The sequence below is a fragment of the Pongo abelii genome, chromosome 8 (genome assembly GCF_028885655.2).
Source record: "Pongo abelii isolate AG06213 chromosome 8, NHGRI_mPonAbe1-v2.0_pri, whole genome shotgun sequence".
Lineage (NCBI taxonomy): Eukaryota > Metazoa > Chordata > Mammalia > Primates > Hominidae > Pongo > Pongo abelii.
In genome coordinates, this window is record NC_071993.2 from 109,373,446 (window position 1) to 109,393,760 (window position 20,315).

General features: G+C 60.0%; 2 protein-coding genes across 6 annotated transcripts; one reads left to right on the forward strand and one right to left on the reverse strand.

Annotated features, from left to right (window-relative positions):
• Positions 1-85: 85 nt before the first annotated feature.
• Positions 86-17,338, reverse strand: PSD (pleckstrin and Sec7 domain containing). 5 transcript variants are annotated; one of them, XM_054523434.2, is made up of 18 exons: positions 17,203-17,333; positions 15,819-15,877; positions 13,526-14,262; positions 13,158-13,260; positions 12,002-12,368; positions 10,921-11,349; positions 9,533-9,727; positions 9,299-9,379; positions 8,859-8,971; positions 8,201-8,259; positions 8,001-8,090; positions 4,373-4,416; positions 2,488-2,678; positions 2,325-2,395; positions 2,040-2,197; positions 1,737-1,881; positions 1,309-1,452; positions 86-897 (listed from the first exon to the last, which is right to left on the reverse strand). In XM_054523434.2, exons 3-18 carry the CDS (start codon positions 14,177-14,179, stop codon positions 667-669), a joined length of 3,075 nt encoding a protein of 1,024 aa, XP_054379409.2. In that variant the 5' UTR covers positions 14,180-14,262; positions 15,819-15,877; positions 17,203-17,333; the 3' UTR covers positions 86-666. The 5 variants fall into 5 exon arrangements, 4 of the variants coding, with proteins under 4 accessions (XP_054379409.2, XP_054379410.2, XP_054379411.1 ...); XM_054523435.2 differs by lacking the exon at positions 15,819-15,877 and having other exon boundaries at positions 17,203-17,338; XR_008510857.2 differs by lacking the exons at positions 86-897; positions 1,309-1,452; positions 1,737-1,881; positions 17,203-17,333 and having other exon boundaries at positions 2,041-2,197; positions 2,488-2,623; positions 15,819-15,928.
• On the forward strand, positions 16,966-20,247 carry FBXL15 (F-box and leucine rich repeat protein 15). The gene is made up of 6 exons (XM_054523443.2): positions 16,966-16,980; positions 17,210-17,424; positions 18,177-18,307; positions 18,481-18,634; positions 18,898-19,403; positions 19,915-20,247. Exons 2-6 carry the CDS (start codon positions 17,239-17,241, stop codon positions 20,102-20,104), a joined length of 1,167 nt encoding a protein of 388 aa, XP_054379418.1. The 5' UTR covers positions 16,966-16,980; positions 17,210-17,238; the 3' UTR covers positions 20,105-20,247.
• The last annotated feature ends 68 nt before the right edge of the window (positions 20,248-20,315 follow it).

Below are 20,315 nucleotides of genomic sequence, written 5' to 3' on the forward strand. Positions count from 1 at the left end.
CTGATGTGACTCTTGTCCTTGGAACCAGCTACCCACCCTGCCCACACGCCAGGCATGGTGAGAAGAGAAAGAGGAGGCCCAGCCAGCAAGTCCAGAGCAGTTTTAATGGGGGTGGAGGCTGTACAAAGGGCAAGGCCCACTGAAGCAGGGGAAAGCCAGGCCGTGCTGCCCCCGGCCCAGGTATGGGGCCTTGGCATGGATGCCCTTCCTCCACCTCCAGCAAGAGAAAGAGTGAGCCCTTGGGGAGGAAGGAGGGGAAACCAGCTCAGCCCCAAATCCTGGTCTCTGTCCAAGCCAGGCCCCAGGACAGAGGGGGACTGATGGTGTCAGGGTGGGGGTGGTCTCAGCAGAAAGCAGAAACGGCATCAGGCCTCTCCCACACAAAAAAAAAGCATCAAAAGTTCAGGGGCGCTAGCCCCTCCCGCCCCCGCCCACCCTGTACGAAAAAGTGCAAAACATTATCACAAAAAGGGGCTCTCGGAGGTGCCCCTAGCCTAGGCTCCTGAGGCCCAGGCCCCAGCCCTGCCCTGCCCCGGACACCGCGTCCGGCGCGGTCGGGCCCTAGGCCGGGAGGCCCTCGTGGGTGGCCCGAGGCCGGCCCGGGCTCAGGCAGGGCCATGTCATCCTTCAGGTGCCCAGCAGGCACCCCCCACCCCAAACCTCATCTCAGGGCTTCCGCCGCCCACTGCCTGCCCCTGGCCGAGGCTCTGAGCTGTGACGCTGAGCCCGGGGCTGGCTAGAGGGTTTGGGCTGCAGGGAGGGACTGGAGTGAGAAGGAGGGAGTCCATCCTCCGTGCTCCTGGCCTGGGCCAGTGCTGCCTCCACTGCATCCAGCTCCTCACTGCCTGCCTTCAGCTTGACCCGAAGCAGCGCTGCATAGGTGCTGTAGCGGGATTTCTGAGGCAGAGGGGCAGGGGCTGTGAGAGCCTGTTCTCTGCCTTCTGCCCACCCCACCATCTGGACCAGGGAGGGCCACCAGCAGGGCAGGAGATGGCAGGTGCCCACCCAGGACTGTGAGATGGTCCCATGCAGGCTGGTGCCCTCTCTGGGCTCTCCTGGGACCATCATCTATAACTTAATGCGTCTTGAGCCTTTACTAGAGCTAGGAAAATGGCACGCTTGACACATGCCTCACCTCGAGACCCCAGTGGGTATCAAATGTTATCCTTGTTGCACAGAGGAGGAAACTGAGGCTTAGATTAAGCAACCTGCCTAAGGACCTCCGGCCGGTTCCACTGTTAGAGTTCATGCCCTTCACCCTAGTATGGGCCTGCGTGTGTGGACAGAGGGGCAGTTAGGGAGGCTCACCTCAAACTCCAGGTAGGCCTCCTTCTGCCGCTGCTCTTCAGCCTCCTTGCCGCGGCCCTTCTTGCCCAGCTGGGCGGCCCGGTGCTCCCGCAGCTCACTTGCCATGGCCTTCAGCTTGGCCTCGTGGGTCCGCACCTGCTCCTCCTAGCGGCCAGGGAGAGACATGGTCATGGTCACTCTGCCCTATACCGTGCCTCTGCAGATTTTTAAAAAGATGCCCCTTCCTTTGGACAAACAAAGCACTATGTTTGGGTTCCCAGCTCGCAAGTGGGACCCAGTGGGGGCTGGATTTCAGCCCCTGCTCACCCCTGTGGCCAGCATCCTGGTGCAGGGGACATCTCCACAATCATGCAGCAGCCTTGAGTGCAGTGGGCCTGAGCCTAACCCCCTCCATCCCACTGGCACCAGGTGGACAGAGCTTGGGCTACCTGGGAGAGGCGGGTGGCAGCGCTGGGCAGGAGAGGGCGGCTGAACTTCTTTTGGGAGCTAACAGCAGCTGGGAAGGGGGGCGCAGAGAACATAGCGGCTACTACATTGATGCGAGTGATCCAGGACTGCATCTGCTCCAGGCTCCTGGGGAGAAAGCACAGCCCCTTGGGACCTAGGCCCAGGGTTTCTGTCCCAGGATGCCAGTCCTGGCTCAAGTGTGGCCTGAGAAGGAATGAAGAAATCCAGGGACAGGGAGGGGAGCAGGATGGGAGGTCCGGGATGGACAGGAGGAGGGCACTCACGGGGCCTGGAAGAGGAAGACCCGCCAGTCAGCTGTGCGCAGGTAGAAGACGTGGGGCCTCTTGCTGTAGTCACTGGCACGAGTGGCCAGGGCATGGTGGATGCTGATGGCATTCTTGAGCTCCGTCTCTGAAAGGGCCTTCCCAGGCTTGTACTCCTCCTGCAGGGGTGCCCATCTTGTCCTGGCCCCAAATGCAGCCTGGCCCAGCCCCTCTTATTCCCACCCATCACCCCACACCCACCAGCCAACTCAGTCCCAGCCCCAGCCCCCTGGCCTGACCCCGCACCTTCTGCAGGTAGAGGATCATGCCCTTGAGGATCCCGTGGAAGCTCTTCCAGCCCCGCTTGCCCCGAGGTGCTGCAGGGAGAGAAGATAGGTCAGGGGGCCCTGGAACAGGCCCACTCCCATCCATCCCCCAGACGCCCGCCCCCCTCAACTCGGCCACATACTCTTCCTGCAGTCAGGGTCTGCGTGCACCTTTCGCACCAGGGCCCCGTGCTTGTAGACGGCAGCCCCGGGCTCGGGAGTCAGGTCCAGGAAAGGGCTGGAGCCACTGCCACTGCCCCCGCTGATCCGCTTGATGACCTTGGGGTTGGGGTCGGCCAACTCAGACAGAGAGCGTCTCAGCTCCTCCTCGTCTCTGCAGGTGTGATCACCTCAGAGGGGGCTGGCCATGGAGCCACGACCCCCGCTTCAGTTCTGGCCTCTGCCCGCCCTGGAAAAGCTCCCCCAGTGTTTGTGGCTTGGGGAGCTCAACCTGAGGGTCCTGCTATGTCTCCCGCCTCAGATCAGGCCTCCATAATGTGTAGCTGTGCCTCCTCAGAGCAGGGCACCTCCCTCAGAGCTCCCCAGCCTAGAGTCACCACTGTCCCTTCCAGCAAGTAGGGCCAGCACTATCCTCTCCATTGCTGCACACCTGCAGCCCTCACACCCTTCTCCACCAGGACAGCCCCGGGTCTGCCTCCGCTGGCTCAACCACATCCAGCCCCGGGCTTTGCTCACGGCTTGTAGCTGAATGGTAGCAGATGGAAGAAGTAGCTTCCTAGTGCCGCCCCCACCCCAACCCCATACATCCTGGTCTACAGGCTCAGTCAGATACAAAATCGGATTCTATCTTGTCACTCCCTTGCTCAAGAACCTGTGGTAGCTCCCTGTTACTTCCCATATGGAGCCTACACTGCATCTCCCCCAACAGTGTTTTTCTCCATCCCAGCCAGGCCGGCCTCCATTGGTCCCCCACCCCATACTCATTTCAGCCACCACACCTTTGCCTCTCAAATTCCAGCTTCCCCTTTCCTCTTCCCAAATGTTGCCTCAACTTCATGGCCCCAGTCTCAACCCTCCAAAAGCCTTCCCCATCGCCCCCTGCACCCTAATCCTGAGCTGCGCCTCCCCTGAGATCTCCAATGACTGGGAACTCCCAGCTAACTGGGCAGTGAAGGAGTCTCAGTGGATAACGGCAAATTTGAGTGATCTATGAACTGTGAAGATAAGGCCTCTACTCTCAGACTGGGGACCCCAAGGTCCAAATTGGATTTCTTCCCTCAGACTAGAAGACTAGACTCTTCCAAGACTTACGTATGAGTCTCTATGTTTCTTTTTTTTTTTTTTTTTTTGCTTTTTTTTTTTTTTTTTGAGACGGAGTCTCTCTGTCACCCAGGCTGGAGTGCAGTGGCGGGATCTCGGCTCACTGCAAGCTCCACCTCCCGGCTTCACAACATTCTCCTGCCTCAGCCTCCTGAGTAGCTGGGACTACAGGTGCCTGCCACCACGCCCGGCTAATTTTTTGTGTTTTTAGTAGAGACGGGGTTTCACCGTGTTAGCCAGGATGGTCTTGATCTCCTGACCTCGTGATCCGCCCACCTTGGCCTCCCAAAGTGCTGGGATTACAGGCGTGAGCCACCGTGCCCGGCCGAGTCTCTGTGTTTCTATTGGAGCCTTCCAAGAACAGACAGCATGGTTACTTGTTTTGTTCTGTGACATCTGGGCTCCCTAGGACCTGTGAGGGCCTCTTGTGCTGCTGGTCAAGGCCCTGCTTCCAGAGGCTTCTGCTTTCCCACTCAGGTTGCCAGGGGACCTCCCTTTGATGTTTCAGCACCTCTCCTCCCGCCCCAACCCACTTGTCATAACAACCCAGCTAGAGACAAGATACAGAACCCCAAATCCAGGCAGACATCTCCAAAGAAGGAAGTGAGGCAGCCTCACTGCCTCTCATGGCCTCTCACTCCCCTCCCCTACCCCCACCCAGGGCCCACCCCAGCTCTCTCAGCCTCCCCAGGCAGCCCCCCTTCCCCATGCCCCGTCCTAGCCCCACCACGCAGCCCCAGGACTCACATGGCCCACTGCAGCTTCTCATTCTTGATGGAGCTGTACAAGGCCTAGGGGGTGGGGGGAACAAATTAGGGGTTGTGGGTCAGTACTCCAGTGTCAGAGCTTAGAGCCTTCCCCTCTAACTTGAGAGACGAGCCAGAACTAAGGGGAAAGGGCAGCAAGATATAATGACCAAAAATACAGGCTCCAGAATGGAGACCCAGACCCGGCTCCACCACCTGAGCTGCATGACTTCGGGCAAGTATCCATGGAGAGGAACAAACGTAGTAACATGTGGGCACAGGCAGTTAGCACAGGGCATCCCAGCACAAGGCTGACGCACAGTAAATGGTTGTTGCTATTATTATCTTTATTGTTGTTAAGGGGCTGTCCTGCTCAGATCCTGGGCTGGAGAAGCACAGCCCTGGAGGGAATGGGAAAAGCAGCCCAAGAAATTCCCCTTCCCCCAACCACGCACTCCGGCCTGTTTCCACAGGATGAGCCCACACATAGCATATGGGGAAACTGCGACCCCAGGATAGGGGACTCGCCCTCTCAGCACTGTCCTTTGCTAATAGAGAACACACTATCATGGCTCCCAACACCAAGACAAGCTGAGGCCTCCCCCTAACCCTGACAGCCCCACCAAGCCAAATGCCAGGGTGGTCCAAAGCCCTGCCCACGTGCACACTTTGTCACTGGAGAGTGAATACTCATCTAAAAAGCAGTGGTTTTAGCTTCCAATCCCTGCATAGCCCAAACTCTGTGCGATGTGAACCAGCCACTTCCCCTCTGTGCAGTTGGCCTGGGGACATTTGGGGGTCCTGGGGTGGTCAGAAGAGAGGCTCCAGGAGTGGCATGGGGTCCCCTCTTCTCCAGAGTGGCCTGGAACATGGCTCCACGCCAGCACCTCCAACTGTGGGGTACTTCTGTCAGCCTGTCCGTGAGTGGGTGTGTCCCCAACATGTGCATGTTGGGCTAAGTGTGTGGCGTGTGATGCTGCCTGCATGTGAGCTGGGTGCAGTGGTGACGTAGGCACCTTCCCTGTGATGGGACACAGCCTCCCCTTCACTCCTCCCAATAAACCACAGTCTCTGACTCTCTCACTGCCCACAGCCATGCCCAGCCACAAGGCAAACCAGGCATCCCAACTGGGCACACACTGTTCACACCCTATCTGGGGATGGTTGTACCCCACATCCTCCAACCCCCGCTCCACCGCCCCCAGCACAACCAAGGCAAATCAACACATAGACCTTCCAGCACACACCCAGCTGAAACCCCGCATGGCTCAGACCCTTAACCCTCACTCCCCAACTCTCTGGCCAGAAAGCGGAAGTAGCCACCAGGATCCAACCTGCAATCCTTGCCTACAGCCTTCTAGTTCATCCCCTGCCCTGTCTCAGGACCCCCTTCGGCCCACCACCACACCTCCTTCGAGGGCCCTGAACCCCATCGGTGGGCCGCAAGTCATATTCAATCTAGAAAAGCCTCTTCGGTTTTTGAGGCCCACCTTGGTCCCAGGGTCTGTGCCCTCCCTGCCCCCCAGCCCGTGCCCGCCTCTGGCTGCCCATGACCTCTGTCCCTACCAGGCTCCGCCCTCGGTTGGCGCCGCCCTCGGTGCCTCCCTCAAGCCGCCCCCTCGGTCGCCCCCCAGCCTGGCGTGGGCCGCGGCCCTAACGCCCTCACCGCCTTTTTCTTCTTGCGGCTCTGCAGGCGGCTGACCACCAGGTCGGTGTAGAGCACGGGCTTAAGGCTGCGCGAGCGCTGCGGCCAGCCGTAGCACAGGGTCTCCGCGCCGCGGTGGGTGCGCCCGTAGCGCACAGAGCACAGCGAGCGCGAGCGCAGCCGCCCGGCGCTGCTGTGGATGCTGTTGACGCCGATCATGCTGGCCCGGCCGGCGCGCCGCGGCCCCCGGCCATGCCCCCGTCCGCCCTCGGCCCCCGGGCCGCCCGGACGGCCCGCGGACCGCTCCCCCGACAGCCAGCGCGAGCGGCGCGGCCCGGCCCGAGCCGGCCCGGCTCTCACGGACGCACGGAGTGCGCGGCGGCGGCGGCGCTGTCTGCTCTGCGGCTCGGCTAGAGCGGGAGGGGGGCGCCGACGGGAAAGGGAGGGCGAGGGCTGGGGGCGGGGACCGCATGAAATGGAGGCGCCCGATCGCGAAGGGGGCCCTCCCCGCGCGGCCACGGGGAGGAGCCTGGGGAGGCCAGCGTGGGTGACAGCTCCAGGGAGGCTGGGAGCGCCGCTAGGCCTGGGGCTGTGACGCTGGGCGGACCCGGCAGGGTCTGGAACTCCCTTCTGGCTGGTCTGGGTTGGGGTGGTGGGAGGGGAGAGGTCGGACCGCTTCCCTGCAGCCTTTTTCCACTGAGCCAAGAGGGGCCTCGAGGGAGGACGGAGGCAGGGAAGGAACAGCCCTGGCCTCATCCAGCTCACCCGCAGATACCCCCCCCCATATATAGATCTCAAGTCACGTAACACACCTCGATTCTGACGTACACCCCAACAAACCAGACGCACCAGTTCACGGTCACCCCAACTCGCAGACACTACCCATTCAGATGGACACTTCAAAACTTACAATCTTTAGCTCACAAAGATACACCCCCTACTCAGAGGCATATGGCATACCTCAGACACGGCCAATTCGAAGATGTACACCCCACCACACATAAACATACAGCCTACACCCCAACTCAAACACACACTCTGAATCGTAAGCCCTAAAGCACAAACACACCAAGCCATACAAACCCTTGATTCACGACGCCCGGGCGCACAGATGCAACTCAACTCAAGCACACACCCCAGCTCACCATGGACGTTCCCTCTCAGATATACCCCAAACTCAGAAGCCCAGCACCCCAAGCTCACAGAAACGTCCTGGGACAATCCTGTGCTGTTACATGTATGTAGTGGCGCAGAGACACCTTTGTCCTAGCCTGCGGGTTTCTTCAAGTGAGTCCAGGCCTCTCTGGATAAACTACCACCAGATCAGGGAGAGGAGTGAACCCACTGGACGAGCTGCTTTCTTCTCCTACCCGCACCAGCCCCTACGTATCTGAAACCCTCGGTTGCGGGCCATGGAGCTGGCGCCTGGGAACGGGGCCTGCTCACAGGGAGCCAGAAAGCAGTTTCCAGCTCCAGCTTTGCGCTAACTCGCTGCCAGACCTTGGAAAAGCTTAGTCCCTCTCAGGCCCCTCTCCCTCCGGGTCCCTGCAGCGCAGCAGCACCAGGAGGGTCTTTTTAGCTGTCCACGCGGCGGGGGAGCAGTGTGGAGTGTACGCCCATCCAATCCCGGCCCCGTGCAGGGACCCCCGCAACTCCCGCCTTCCACCCCAGCGCACACTGGAGAAGGGGAACTGAAGGCAAACGCAGGGGCCGGGGCCGCCTGCTCGCGTTTTCCAGAGCCGGGTCCCCTCCCCCGCCGTGCGCAGTCGCGACCGCACGCATGTGCGCATGTTCCGGGAGAGCCTGCGCGTGGGGCCTGGGGAGGGGGCGGTCCCCAGGCTGAGTCACTAGAGCCCAGGCTCCCGTGGCAGGAGCCAGGGGTCGGCAAGCCCCAGCCCTGCCCTCCCTCCGACTCTGGACTCCGTGGCGGACTGGGTCCTCCATCCTTCCCCTCCAGCGACTTCTACCCTGCCCCGCCCCCCACCTTGAGCAGCTCCCTAGGGAAGTCGCCGCCATCATTGAGGCCCTCCAGGTTCCCGATGAAGTCCCCGCAGGTCATGCGCTTCCCGATGTTCTAAGGAAGGGAACGGAGACCTGTGAGTTTGGAGGGCCCTTGGCCTCCCAGGTCCTGCATGTCTGGCCAGGGGTTTGTTTTCCGGCTCCTGCCCGCCCGCCTCCACTCACGTGGCCGTGGAGATCCGTGTTAAGCAGCATGAGCGCACAGGTCAGCGTGTGGGCGCCGTCTAGGGGAGAGCTGACTTTCAGCCTTGGCTGATTCCCAGGGACCCTTCCCACAGCTATCTTCCCCAACCTCCCATTTCATCCCCACCCCCCTTGGCCGGCAACTTTCTACCTCCTGAACCCCGCTAGTGAACCCTCCCCACAAAGAGCTCCTCTTCCAGCAGATCGCTCAGCAAGGACCTATCCCTCTTCTCAGGACCCGTCCCTGGCTCCCTCAAGTACTGAGGGCTGCCCACTAGTTGCCCCAACGTTCCCTTGCCTCTAAGCCTGGACCACGAGAAAGTGAACCGCAGCACAGTCCTGTAGACCAGTGCAGCCAAACAGAATCCCCTCTCCAGCCAAGCACTGGCCTGCACAGGCATGCAAACTCCTGCCTCTTCACAACACACTCAACCCTAGCAGTATGCCTGCCCACATGTATAGTTCCACATACATGCAGCCATGACAGCGCTGTCTGCACGCATGCAAGTTCACATGCCTACACGCATGTACATCCATTCCCTGCTGTACACACACTCATGCTCCTGTACACACACACAGGGCCCAGCCCATTTTGCCTCTGTGGCCAGCTAAGGACACCCCTGCTCTCGGAACTCCTCACCCTCTGAGGACAGGGCTTCAGGATTGCACTGGAAGTATCGCTGGGAGAAGTGGGCCAGCACGCGCTCTCGTTCCTGGGTCTCACCCATTAAGGCCAGCTCCTTCAGAAACACCCTGGGGAAGGGGCAAGAGAGGGTTGCCTAGCAACCAGGAGTTTCCAGCCTCTGTCTCTGGGGTGACAGGTGGCTTTGAGAGTACAGCAGCTGGGGTGGGAAGGGGAGGAGAGGAAGGGGATGAGGGTATGCACCCTGACCCTTCACCCATCACCCCTACCCAAGGTCCCTTTACCAGGCAGCTCTGGCCCTTGGCCATGCCCAGCCATCTTGGGAAGGGTGATGTCAGGACAGCTTGTAGGGGACAGAGGGGCTCAGAGGAGGCATCCTGGGGCCCTAACACGAACCCTGGAGAGTGGGGGCTGTCCTCCAAGGGGTCAACACCCACCTGAGAGCTTGGTCCAGAGTCATGCCCGTGAAGACAAAGAACTTGAGGTACTCCCCAGCCACCAGTTTGCTGAAGTCGTTGCTGTGGGCAGGGCAGAGAGACAGGTAGGGTCTCAAGGGGAAGTGCAGGGGGTCAGGTAGGGATTACCCAATGACCAGGGGACATTAGATGGAGAGCTGCCTTCAGGATACATTCCCTCTGCCCCCATCCTCAGTCCCAGCCTAGTGGCTTTACTTCTTGCCCAGGTGCCGGGCCACATCGGCCTTCCTGAAGCCATCTAGTCGGTACAGCCTCTTGGCCAGGCGCTGCGCAGCCTCCAGGTCCGCTTTCTGCCCATTGGACAAGGTGTCTGTGCTTCCCAGGGCCAGCCGCTCTGTGCTGTCCAGCTCTGAGTCTGAGTCAGACACCAGCTGGCTCAGGGGTGGTTCGCTGCCGGGGTAGAACACCAGCTCAGGCTGGGGCAGAGTCCTTAGGAGCCATCCAGACCCTCCTTCTGCCTCCAGGCCCAGAAGAGGGAGAAGGGGAGGGAGTGGAGGGACATGGGGAAAGCATTCTTCTTTTTTCCAGGGAAGGAGATTAGATTCTCTCCATCAGCCTACTCCATCATTACCACCTCTCTGTGGAAGTCCTGCCTCAAATCTAACCCATATCCATCTTGCTGCTGTGGGAATTCTGGCTGCTTCCTCAAGCTCCCAGGGGCCTACATTTGCTATTAGACATAGATTATCTGTTCCCACCCTGGCCCTACACAGAACATAGTCCTTTGTCTCTTAGACTATGGACAAAGGTGGAATAGATGGGCTACCACAGAGGAACTGTGGAGGGCCAGGGAAAGATCTGAGGGCAGCAGGGATACTGGTCCGAAGGCTTTCCCCCTCCTGCCTTTTAGGGAAAGGAGACTCTTCTTGGTGCTCCGCCTCTGCCCACACAGAAGCAGGCTCTGGAGTTAGGGGGTTAAGGGTCGGAGTGCATACCCTCATTCCCTTTCTCTCCTCCCCTTCCCACCCCAGCTGCTCTACTTGCAAAGCCACCTGTCACCCCAGAGACAGAGGCCGGAAACTCCTGGTTGCTAGGCAACCCGGTCTCCCTGGCCACCCCCTCCTGTTGCCATGGCTTCCATGACTGAGAGGGTAGCTGGCAGAGGGGAGAGCAGAAAGGTTAGACTGTGAAAGGACTTCCTGGAGCTGGACGAGAGATGCCTGATTAGGCAGGGGTGACATGGGAGGGAGGCAGTGGGAGAGGCTGGTGGCTGCATCTTTGGTGAAGCCTCCAGGCTGGGTGAGGGTAAGGTCACAAGGATTCTGAGCAGGCTAAAGACTCTGCCAAGGGAAGAAAGGGCCCTCTAGGAGAGCAAGAAGGGTATTCTCCCAGGATCCTTCAATGCTGAATCATGCTTTCTCAAGCCACTGGACTTGAGACCAAGAGGGGTGCTGTGAGGGACTCTCCCTCATAGCTAATGGCAGTAGTCCTCCAAATAGGAAAACAGGATCTGCATCCCTTAACCACCCCTACTCGGGGGTCAGGAATATAAACCAATCCTCACACTCAGGATCTGTCCCTTACAGCAGCTGTTTCTGGAGCCCTGGGGGCCTCAAGTCTGAGGGACAAAAGGAATTACTTACCTGCCAAGGGGTGCTGCCCCCAGCCCAAGGCTGTCCTCTGAGTGGCAGGGACTAGGGGGCTCCCTCCCTGGGGCCAGCTTGGCTCTGGCCTCTGCCTCCTCCTCCTCCCCTCTCTGTGTCCAAGGACCATCAGCAGCAGAGCTGGTACCAGAATCCGGTTCAAGAGGGGCAAGTGGGGCAGGAGCTGGTGGGTCGGGCCGGGGGGCAGGGGGTTGGGGAGGCAGCTCAAAGGTGAAGAAGGGGCTCTGGGTTGGGCCAGGTGAGGCCAAGGCCTCCAGCGAGGCGAGGCTGGTATAGGAGGTGCCTTTGGCCCGGTGTGACTCCAGGATGGCTTCGAACACACAACTGAAAGAGTCAGGCCCATCAGCCGAGGGGCTGGTCCCAGGTAGAAAGGGCACAGGCGACTTGAGAGGCATCCGGCTCCCTGGCCTGCAGGGGCAGGGAGAATCTCTGATTAGGGGCCCAGATCACAGGGCTGGGGCAGGATTTCACTGAACTCTCACACTGACTCTGCTAAGGGGATTATCATCCCCTTTTCACTGGCTCCAGCCCACTAACAAAAAAGAGCCTCTAGGGTAGGGGGCCAAGCTATTCAGTGCCCCCTGGGGCACACCAGCCCTACCAGTCCCCAGCACCCAGTCCCCTCCCTCCCTGCTAATCTCCCTTTCTCCTCCTTTTCCCTGATCTGCTTCCCTCCTGCCATCCCATTTCTATTTCTAGCAACATCTTAGGAGAAGATGAGGCTCCAAGCGACACCGGGGTGTGAGACGGAAAGGAATGTCCCCACACTCCTCACTCTCCCACCAGGATCCAGTATCCAGACTCATGCTCCTGTGTTCCTGGGCTTGACTGTGGCCTCTGGCCTCTCACCCTGCCCCCTGTTCTGCTAGAACCCCTGGCCTCTTTGCTCCCCACATCCCCAGTGTTCTGCCAAGCCTCAGGCCTCTGTCTAGAATCTCCTGCTATACACACTGCCCCGCCAGCCCCACACCCATCTCTATCCCAGGCCCTTTGAGCCCGGCTCTGCCTCTGGGCCAGTGCGAAGGAGCAAGCCGCTTCCCTCTCCCACTTCCCCACTCACCGGGCCCCTTCAGAGGCTTCAAACACCTCGTCGTCCACATCTTCTTCCCCGCCTGCCTCATCCTCGTTCTCATCCTCATTGCCACTGCCGAGGCTGGGATGAGGGCCAGGGCGTGGGCCGGGCCGTGGGGCAGGTGGGTGGGCAGTGCCTGGTGGGCCCTCAGAGCTGGGCTGACTTTCGATGGCCGAGTCGGCCTCCTCCCGTTCAGCCAGCACCTCATCAATGTCAGTCTCGCGGTAGCACCTCAGGGGCACCGTGTCCAGGTCTGTCTCAGAGTACTTGGCTGCTCGCCCCACAGCTACCCCAGAGCCCTGCCTTGAGCCCACCCCAGGTGGAGATGGGGGGGCCTGCTCTGGGGGCTTAGCACCTGTAGTGTGCATAGGCATCCAGGTCAGGAGGTTATCCACGTCAGCTCCCTGTCCTAATTCTGCTCTAGGAGCTCTACACGCTGCCTCATATTGACAGGAAGTTCTTTCACTGTCTAGCCACCATTCCTCCTGCTACATACTTAGCTTGTTCCTGGTGCCAGTGGAGCTCATTTTAAATCAAGTTCTTGTCAAATGGCTTTGAGGAGCTGGGGGAAGACCAGCCTTTTTCTTTCTTATTTATTTATTTATTTATTTATTTTGAGACAGGGTCTCACTGTGTCACCGAGGCTGAAGTGCAGTGGTGCAATCATAACTCACTGCAGCCTTGACGGCCTGGACTCAAGGGATCCTCCCACCCAACCTCCCCAGTAGCTGGGACTATAGGTGCACACCACTACATCCAGCTAATTAAATTTTTTGTAGAGACTTGCTATGTTGTCCAGGCTGGTCTTGGACTCCTGGCTTTGAGCAGTCCTCCTGCCTTGGCCTCCCAAAATACTGGGACCACTGAGCCCTGCTGAGCCTCTTTTCTACTCCATGGAATGCCCCTCAATATCCTGCCGTCCCCTCCCTCCATTACTCAGCTTCCTCCAGGTGCCCCGCCCAGTCCCTATCCTCCAGCCTCCCATCATAGCGCAGATGGAAAGATTGAGGCCTGGGGAGACATTGGCTGACTCAAGAGCCAATTCCAAGGATTGGGGGAAGTTTGAAGGAGGGCTCCCTACTGAGCCTAAGCTGCTGTGGCGAAGGCCCTGCCCTGTTCTCCCTGCCTCAGTCCCAGGCCTTACCTGAGCTGGGGGGGTCCAAGGAGCCATAGAAGAATTCCCATTTGGCTCTAGCGATTCTCTGGGCATGAGAGGAGACTTCCCGGGGGGAGGACCAGGTATCCCCCTGAGCCAATGAGGGAGACACAGGCACCCAGAGATAAAGCCAGACATACAAGGACACAAGAATATGGGACAGAAACAGAAATTAAAACATGCATGGACAGAGGTGGAGGTGCAGAGACACATAGACAAACACAGAGGGCAAGAGAGAGGCAGATTTAGAACAGATTAAAGGATTCAGAGCGAACAGCAGACAAGCCCATGTCTGACAGGAGGCTGAGGCTTGCCCCTTCACTGGGGGCCCAGGGAGCCCAGGGGAAGTTGCATACCTGGTTCAGGAATCCAGTGTCAGCAGGTCCTCCAAAGAGTGTGGCCAGGCGCTCAGGGGGGCCCCCCAGCCCATTGGGGAGAGAGGAGTAAAGGCCATCTGCTCCAACCTGGGGTGGGGCTGGCGGCCCATGTACAAGGTTCCGGCTGCCAGGTAGGGCCGAGCCTCCTCTGGCGGGGAGTGGGTCTGATGTGGATGCTTCCAGCCGTAACTTCCGGTTGGAGCCAGGCCCAAGGGCTGGAGTGGGCCTGGGAGGAGAAACCCCACCCAGATCCCAGCTCCGACTCAAGCCTCCTGGAGCAGGTAGCCCATTCAGTGGCCTCACACTGGCCTTCTCCACAAAGCGGAAGATGACCACGGAGCTCTGGGCCCCGGGTGGGGGCTGCCCAGTGGGTGAAGAGGGTGCCCAGGGTGAGGGAGCAACACGGGGTGAGGGGGGGCCACGCAGAGGTGTACAGGGTGCTGTCACACGTCCCAGTTCCCGGCCTCGAGGACCTGGACCTGCCACTCGCCGTAGCAAGGAGCCTGTGCTGCCATACATGCTGGCTGGGGGGCTCTGGGGCACCGGGCCTTCGGGGAGCCAGCGGCGTGGGCATCGTGGTGGGGAGATGGCACAGTCGCCTTCCGAGCAGAAGCGCATGGCACCCTGGGCCATGCTGGGGCCGGGGGTCAGGCTGGGGGGGCAGGGATGGCGAGGCCAGGCGGGGAGTAAGGGGGCTGCATGCTCTTCAGACAGGCCTGTAAGAGAGGAAGGGGAGCATGGGGTGAACTGCCAAGGAGTTAGATGGATAGGACAGCAGAGATAGGGAAGGAAAAGTTGGCTAGGGCCTCTGAGTATCAGGGACCTAGCTCACCCTGGTAATATGGGATCATTGATCCCACGCCTGGGGGCTACTTCCATAGAGGCCTGAAGAGAAAAGAGTTATACACCCGGTGGGCCCCTGGCTCCTTTCCTTCTGCCTGGGGCCCTGAGCATCACCCTGGGAGGAGAGGAAGCAACTTCAGAAGTTGAGTGAGCCGGGAGTTCTTAGGGCACTTTGGAGCTACTTTTGGAATAGGGGAAGTTGGTACCCCACCCTCTGGAAAAGGGCTGTCAGCCAGCTGTCACCATCATACAGCCCTGTGACCCCTATAGTCTCTCTTATGGAGGCCTCTCACTCAGGGAAGGGAAACTCAGGCCTCCTGGAAGGAGAGGGAAGAGGAACAGGGGTTATATAGGGATGCTGAAGGGCTGAGAGGCACAGCATGGAAGTGGGGAGAAAAGCCTGAGCAGAGGCTCCTACCCCCAATATATACATACTGAATGGGAAAGGGACATTCTTCTTTTTTTTTTTTTGAGACGGAGTTTTGCCCCTGCTGCCCAGGCTGGAGTGGAATGGCACTATCTCGCCTCACTGCAACCTCCGCCTCCCAAGTTCAAGTGATTCTCCTGCCTCAGGCTCCTGAATAGCTCGGATTACAGGCACCCAGCACTACGCCTGGCTAATTTTTGTATTTTTAGTAGAGACAGAGTTTCACCATGTTGTCCAGGCTAGTTTCGAACTCCTGACCTCAGGGGATCCACCCGCCTTGGCCTCCCAAAGTGCTAGGATTACAGGTGTGAGCCACCGCACCCGGCCAGGGACATTCTTTTCTTCATACAGGTACAGACAGGCACCTACACATACACACACACACACACACACACATACATAAGGACAAATATGTCAGTACACAGTTAAACACATTCATAGGCAACACCCTCTGGCACACACACACACACACACACACACACACACACACTGCTCAAAGACACACCCTCATGCACTCTCACAGTCATAACAAATATGTGTGTAATGAAAAGGCACATGCTTGTTTTACACACACACCATCATCAAACAGGAACACACAAAGAGGTACCCAAATATATACACAGGCTGTCATTCTCCAGTGCACACAGAGATCCAGGTGTATCAGACACGCACAGAGACCTACTGCTCACAGTCACATACACATACAGATGTACACATACAGATGTACACACTCAAGAAGGGACACACACCGTCCCCTCCCCCCCACCTACTGGGGTCTCTTGAGGGGAATCTGCACCATATTCCTCTCCTCTCCCTCTCTCCCTAGGGGTAAGACAGATCCCGCCCCGGAGAGACCATAACCAGGTAAAGGGGCCTCTGGTGGCAATGCAGGGGAGGGGCAGAGGTCAGGAGTAGCAACCCTGCCAGGCAGGTTCCGGAAGCTCAACGGGGTCCCAGCGCATACCCGGTGCAGCCCCAACTCAATGCCACCTCAGTACTCACCGCTGCTCGCCCAGAGCTGGGACCGAGGAGAGACAGAGGAGAGGCTGGGCCCAGCTGAGCTGTGAAGGCAGCGCGGCTCCCGTTTGCTCCAGGCCCGCCCGCCTCTCAGTCCCTCCCCCTACCCCCTACGCGCCGCTCAGGCAACGCTAATCCCCCCCGCCCCCCGCCCTCTCCCAGGGCCCGGAGCCCCGAAGGCTGCCAGCCCCCCTTGTCGCTAGGTCCCCGCTGGGCTCTCCCGCCAACCTAAGACCCGCCCCAGACAAGGAGGAGGGCGCATGGAACCCCTGGTTCTATTCCCCAGACCCTCACGTGCCCCACCCCACTTGTGTCCACGTCTCTCTCGCCCACCGCCCCTTGAGCCACACGTAAGGCCCGGCTGCACACGCGTGTCCCGCTCCAGACCCCACGCGTGTCCCTAGGAGGCTGCCACATGACCCGTTACATGCCACACGCGCTCCCGCCCCCACGAGCACGCGGCCGCGCCAAGCACACGGTATGGGTGTAGACTGGACCCGCCCCCTAAATTCAGGAGACCATCAACTATGGAAAGGAGATCTAGGGAACACCGTCTTGAACCCGCCAGGGGTTTTGAGTCTCGGACCCAGGAGACCCAACCCTGACCACCCTCCCAGGATGCAGCAGGGGGATGTTAAATCAGACTTCAGGAAGAACTTCCTTGCTGCCTGAGTTAGGTGTCGTCACGCCTGCCCAGGGGTAAGAGGTTAGACGGGATGAACTAGGGACTGGAAGACGTGGGGGACCGGCAACTCTTGTGCCCTTGGCCAGGGTAGAAGGGGGCCCTGCTATTTTAAGAAAGAGCCGCTGGAGTTACTATGGCAACTACTCTCCTTGGGAGGGCCAGGGCGGGCAGATGGTGACCTCGGAAGGAAGAAGGGGTCTGTCTGTTCGGGCAGTCAGGGGGCGCGAGGACGTGCGAAGCGGGGGCGCGCGGGGCTCACCGCGGGGAGGGGCGGCGCGGACTCCGCGTGGTGCTGAAGGGGACAGCGCCAGATTTGTCGCACTGCGCAGGCGCAGAGGCGCGAACAAAGAGGGGAGGGGGACGAGGCGCGCGGCCGGAGGTGGTGCGCGCTCACGTGGCTCTATCTTTGCAGGGGTCTGTCCTCCCAGCTACCCCCTCCTCAAGCAGGCTGAGGAAGAAGAGGTAGCAAGCCCTCACCTAACTTGACCCCTTTCTTGTCTTTCCCCGCCGCTAGTTTCTCCCTTCTCGCTGCCTTGCGGGGTGGGGAAACGTGGAAGGAATTCTGGGAAAACCAGATGTCTGGGTTCTCTATCCCCGTCTGGCTTGATTCTGGACAAGGGGCTTCCTCTCCAGGGCCTCGGTTTCCCCATCTTTAAAATAGAGTGATAGCATAGACCTGCCCACCTTTCAGAGGTGCCCGAAGCCTTGACGAGATAACAGATGAGAAGTGGTTTTCGTTGTAATGAGCCAGCTGAAGCGGTTGCACCGAAGGAGCGCCAGACCGTCAGCGGTGCAGTGGCCCTCGCGTCCTTCACATCCCCCCACACCCATCCCGTGGATGATGGGGGAAGGCACTACTCCTGGGGTTCCCCGAAGCGGATCCTGGGACTGGGACCTGGGGACGCGGTGAGAGGCAGCCCTGAAGCTGAATCCAGAGGTCTGGGGCGTCACTGTCCCAGGGCGGACCCAGCCCCAGACCCTACAACTAAACCCAAGGCCAGCCGAGAAGCACTACCCCTGGCGGGCTGAGCTGAGCTCTCATTCTTCTTAGGACTCTGGACCTTTGGAGGAAATGAAAGGGACTCAGTTGGAAATATAGTCTTTTTTCGCGCCCCCTACATCTCTCTCCCCCGGCGGAAACGCGGCCCAAACTGTTACGAAGTGGAAGAGGCTGGATAGCTCTTCACAATTAACCAGGAATGGGAGGTTTGAGCAGGTTTACTTGATGAGGGAAAAATTATAGCCTCGCCCATTCATTCATTATTTCAACAATTACTTATTGAACACCTGCTACGTGACAGACAGTAAGAGTCTGGATGGTTTCTCCCCGTTTTTCAAAGTCGCTAAACGCGACCAGAGGGCAGAGGCGAAGCCGGTAACCTAGGAGTCCTGGCTCCGCCCCCTTCGCGTTTGGCCTTGCCTGCTCCTCCCACCACCACTTCGCTCAGAGGCGGCTACTGGCTCAAGAGGACGACAGAAGCCAGTCTCTGATGCCCACCGCATTCTCCAGCTTCAGGCCTCAAGCCCTGTAGCCGAGAAGGCGAGGCTTAATGTTACACCACCGGTCTGTTCCGCCTCCGTTTTGGGGTCCACCCGAAAAGCTTTCAGATCGGATCCTCGGTGAGACGGCACTCGATTGAATAGGTCTGTCTCTACAGGCCAAGGAGGCGGGTTTGGCGCCGCCACTCCAAGGCCAAAGCGAGAAAATCTTACTGCGCACGCGCAATAGACAGCCGACGGAGCCACCGATGGAGCCGTCCGGAAGGGAGCAAGAGCCCGGAGCCATCAGGTACCGAGCACCGGAGGGGCCGAGAGAGGGAAGAGGATCCTGAGGGAGGGGAGCCGAGCCGGGGCTGGGTCTGGGGGCCGCTCTTGGGAGCTGGGGCGCAGGAACATAACGGAGGCGGACTCGCAGGTAATAGTGGCCCCGGGACGCCAGTATCAACGCCCCTTTACTTGCAGGCTCCTGGACCTGCCCTGGGAAGACGTGCTGCTCCCACACGTCCTGAACCGGGTCCCGCTGCGCCAGCTGCTCCGGCTGCAGCGCGTTAGCCGGGCCTTCCGGGCGCTGGTGCAGCTTCACCTGGCCGGGCTGCGTCGCTTCGATGCCGCGCAGGTGAGCAGGGGGCTGAAGCCCCGCCCCTGCCTGGGTACCGCCCAGCCCCCAGCCCCGCAGTATGCCCTTCTGGACCCCCTTGGGCCGCCGGGGCTGCCCGGGAAGGGATCCACGCACCAAAGGGCAAGTAGTGGGTGGCGACTCAGAGGGAAAGTGGGGTCTCTCCTGGGAGAGCAGGAGGCTGCCAGAAAAGAATTCAGGGGCGCATAGGCGGCTGAGGAGTGCGGGACGGGCTGAGAGATGGGGTGCCTCCCCGCCCGCAGGTGGGTCCGCAGATCCCGCGGGCCGCATTGGCCAGGCTGCTGCGGGATGCCGAGGGGCTGCAGGAGCTGGCGCTGGCGCCGTGTCACGAATGGCTGTCAGACGAGGACCTGGTGCCGGTGCTGGCGCGGAATCCGCAGCTGCGGAGTGTGGCGCTGGGCGGCTGCGGGCAACTGAGTCGCCGGGCGCTTGGGGCGCTGGCCGAGGGCTGCCCACGCCTGCAGCGCTTGTCGCTCGCGCACTGTGACTGGGTGGACGGCCTGGCGCTGCGCGGCCTCGCTGATCGCTGCCCGGCCCTGGAGGAGCTCGATCTCACCGCCTGCCGCCAGCTCAAGGACGAGGCCATCGTGTACCTGGCGCAGAGGCGCGGCGCTGGTCTCCGCAGCCTCTCTCTGGCCGTCAACGCCAACGTGGGGGACGCCGCGGTTCAAGAGTTGGCCCGGAACTGCCCAGAACTCCAGCACCTTGACCTCACCGGCTGCCTCCGCGTCGGAAGCGACGGTGTCAGGTGCCTGGGCCTGATAGGGCGGGAGGAGGGCAGTCACTTAGCCTGTGCTGGTATGGGGCGGGCTGTAGTTGTTAAAAGGCCGGCCTGAGGGTTCTGAATCTTCCTGCAAACCACAGCACCCCCATTCTGAACAGAAAGGGCCTCTAGGATTGCCTAGGCCAGAGAGCCCATAGTTTAAAAACTTTTTTCAACCAATATTTACACATTGGGAGATTTCACATAGAAAGTCGACTTCTGGCTTTTCTTCAACAAGGGGGAGATCTTGCAATCCTAGGCGGAGCTGAGGGCCAGGAACCCCTCTTAAATGAGACAGGAAGCCTCCAGCTCATTGGAAGCCAATCCAGGCGCCTCCCTTGTGTAGGGACGGAAAAAGTATGCCCCTGCCCCGAGCTGGAGGGAGACCGGGATTTTGCCGGAGCCAGTCCGAGGCTGAGTGAGCCCGGGCCCCCACCTTACCCCACCAAAGGTGTGGTGGCCTCATGTCCCTAGCCTCACCCTGCTCCTCCCTCAGGACATTGGCCGAGTACTGCCCCGCGCTGCGCTCGCTGCGGGTGCGGCACTGCCACCATGTGGCGGAGTCCAGCCTGAGCCGCTTGCGGAAGCGCGGCGTGGACATCGACGTGGAGCCGCCGCTGCACCAGGCCCTGGTGCTGCTGCAGGATATGGCGGGCTTCGCACCTTTTGTCAACCTGCAGGTCTGACCCGCCTGCCAATCGGAGCACAGCTGGACTGTGTGGCTGGGGCCTGACACTGAGCTGTAGGGAAACTGAACTGTGGGGACCTCTGGTGAGAGGCCAGTGCCCTGCCCCACCCTGGAGCTTCAAATAAAGAGCTTTTTACCCCCTCTTGCCTGGTGCTGCCCTGTTGAAGATAGGAGATTCGAGGTTGGGGAGGAAAGGTCAGACAGGCATA

Excerpts from the sequence above, each read along its gene's own strand:
- PSD (XM_054523435.2), bottom strand. The coding sequence starts at position 14,179 with ATGGCCCAGGGTGCCATGCGCTTCTGCTCGGAAGGCGACTGTGCCATC. Across the intron at positions 9,728-10,920 it reads GGGGCAGCACCCCTTGGCAG|CGAACCACCCCTGAGCCAGC; the intron begins GTAAGTAATTCC and ends CTACCCCGGCAG. Across the intron at positions 1,453-1,736 it reads CTGCCACCCGCCTCTCCCAG|GAGGAGCAGGTGCGGACCCA; the intron begins GTAGCCCAAGCT and ends CCTGGCCGCTAG.
- FBXL15 (XM_054523443.2), top strand. The coding sequence starts at position 17,239 with ATGAGAAGTGGTTTTCGTTGTAATGAGCCAGCTGAAGCGGTTGCACCG. Across the intron at positions 17,425-18,176 it reads GACTGGGACCTGGGGACGCG|GCCAAGGAGGCGGGTTTGGC; the intron begins GTGAGAGGCAGC and ends CTGTCTCTACAG. Across the intron at positions 18,635-18,897 it reads GTCGCTTCGATGCCGCGCAG|GTGGGTCCGCAGATCCCGCG; the intron begins GTGAGCAGGGGG and ends CCCCGCCCGCAG.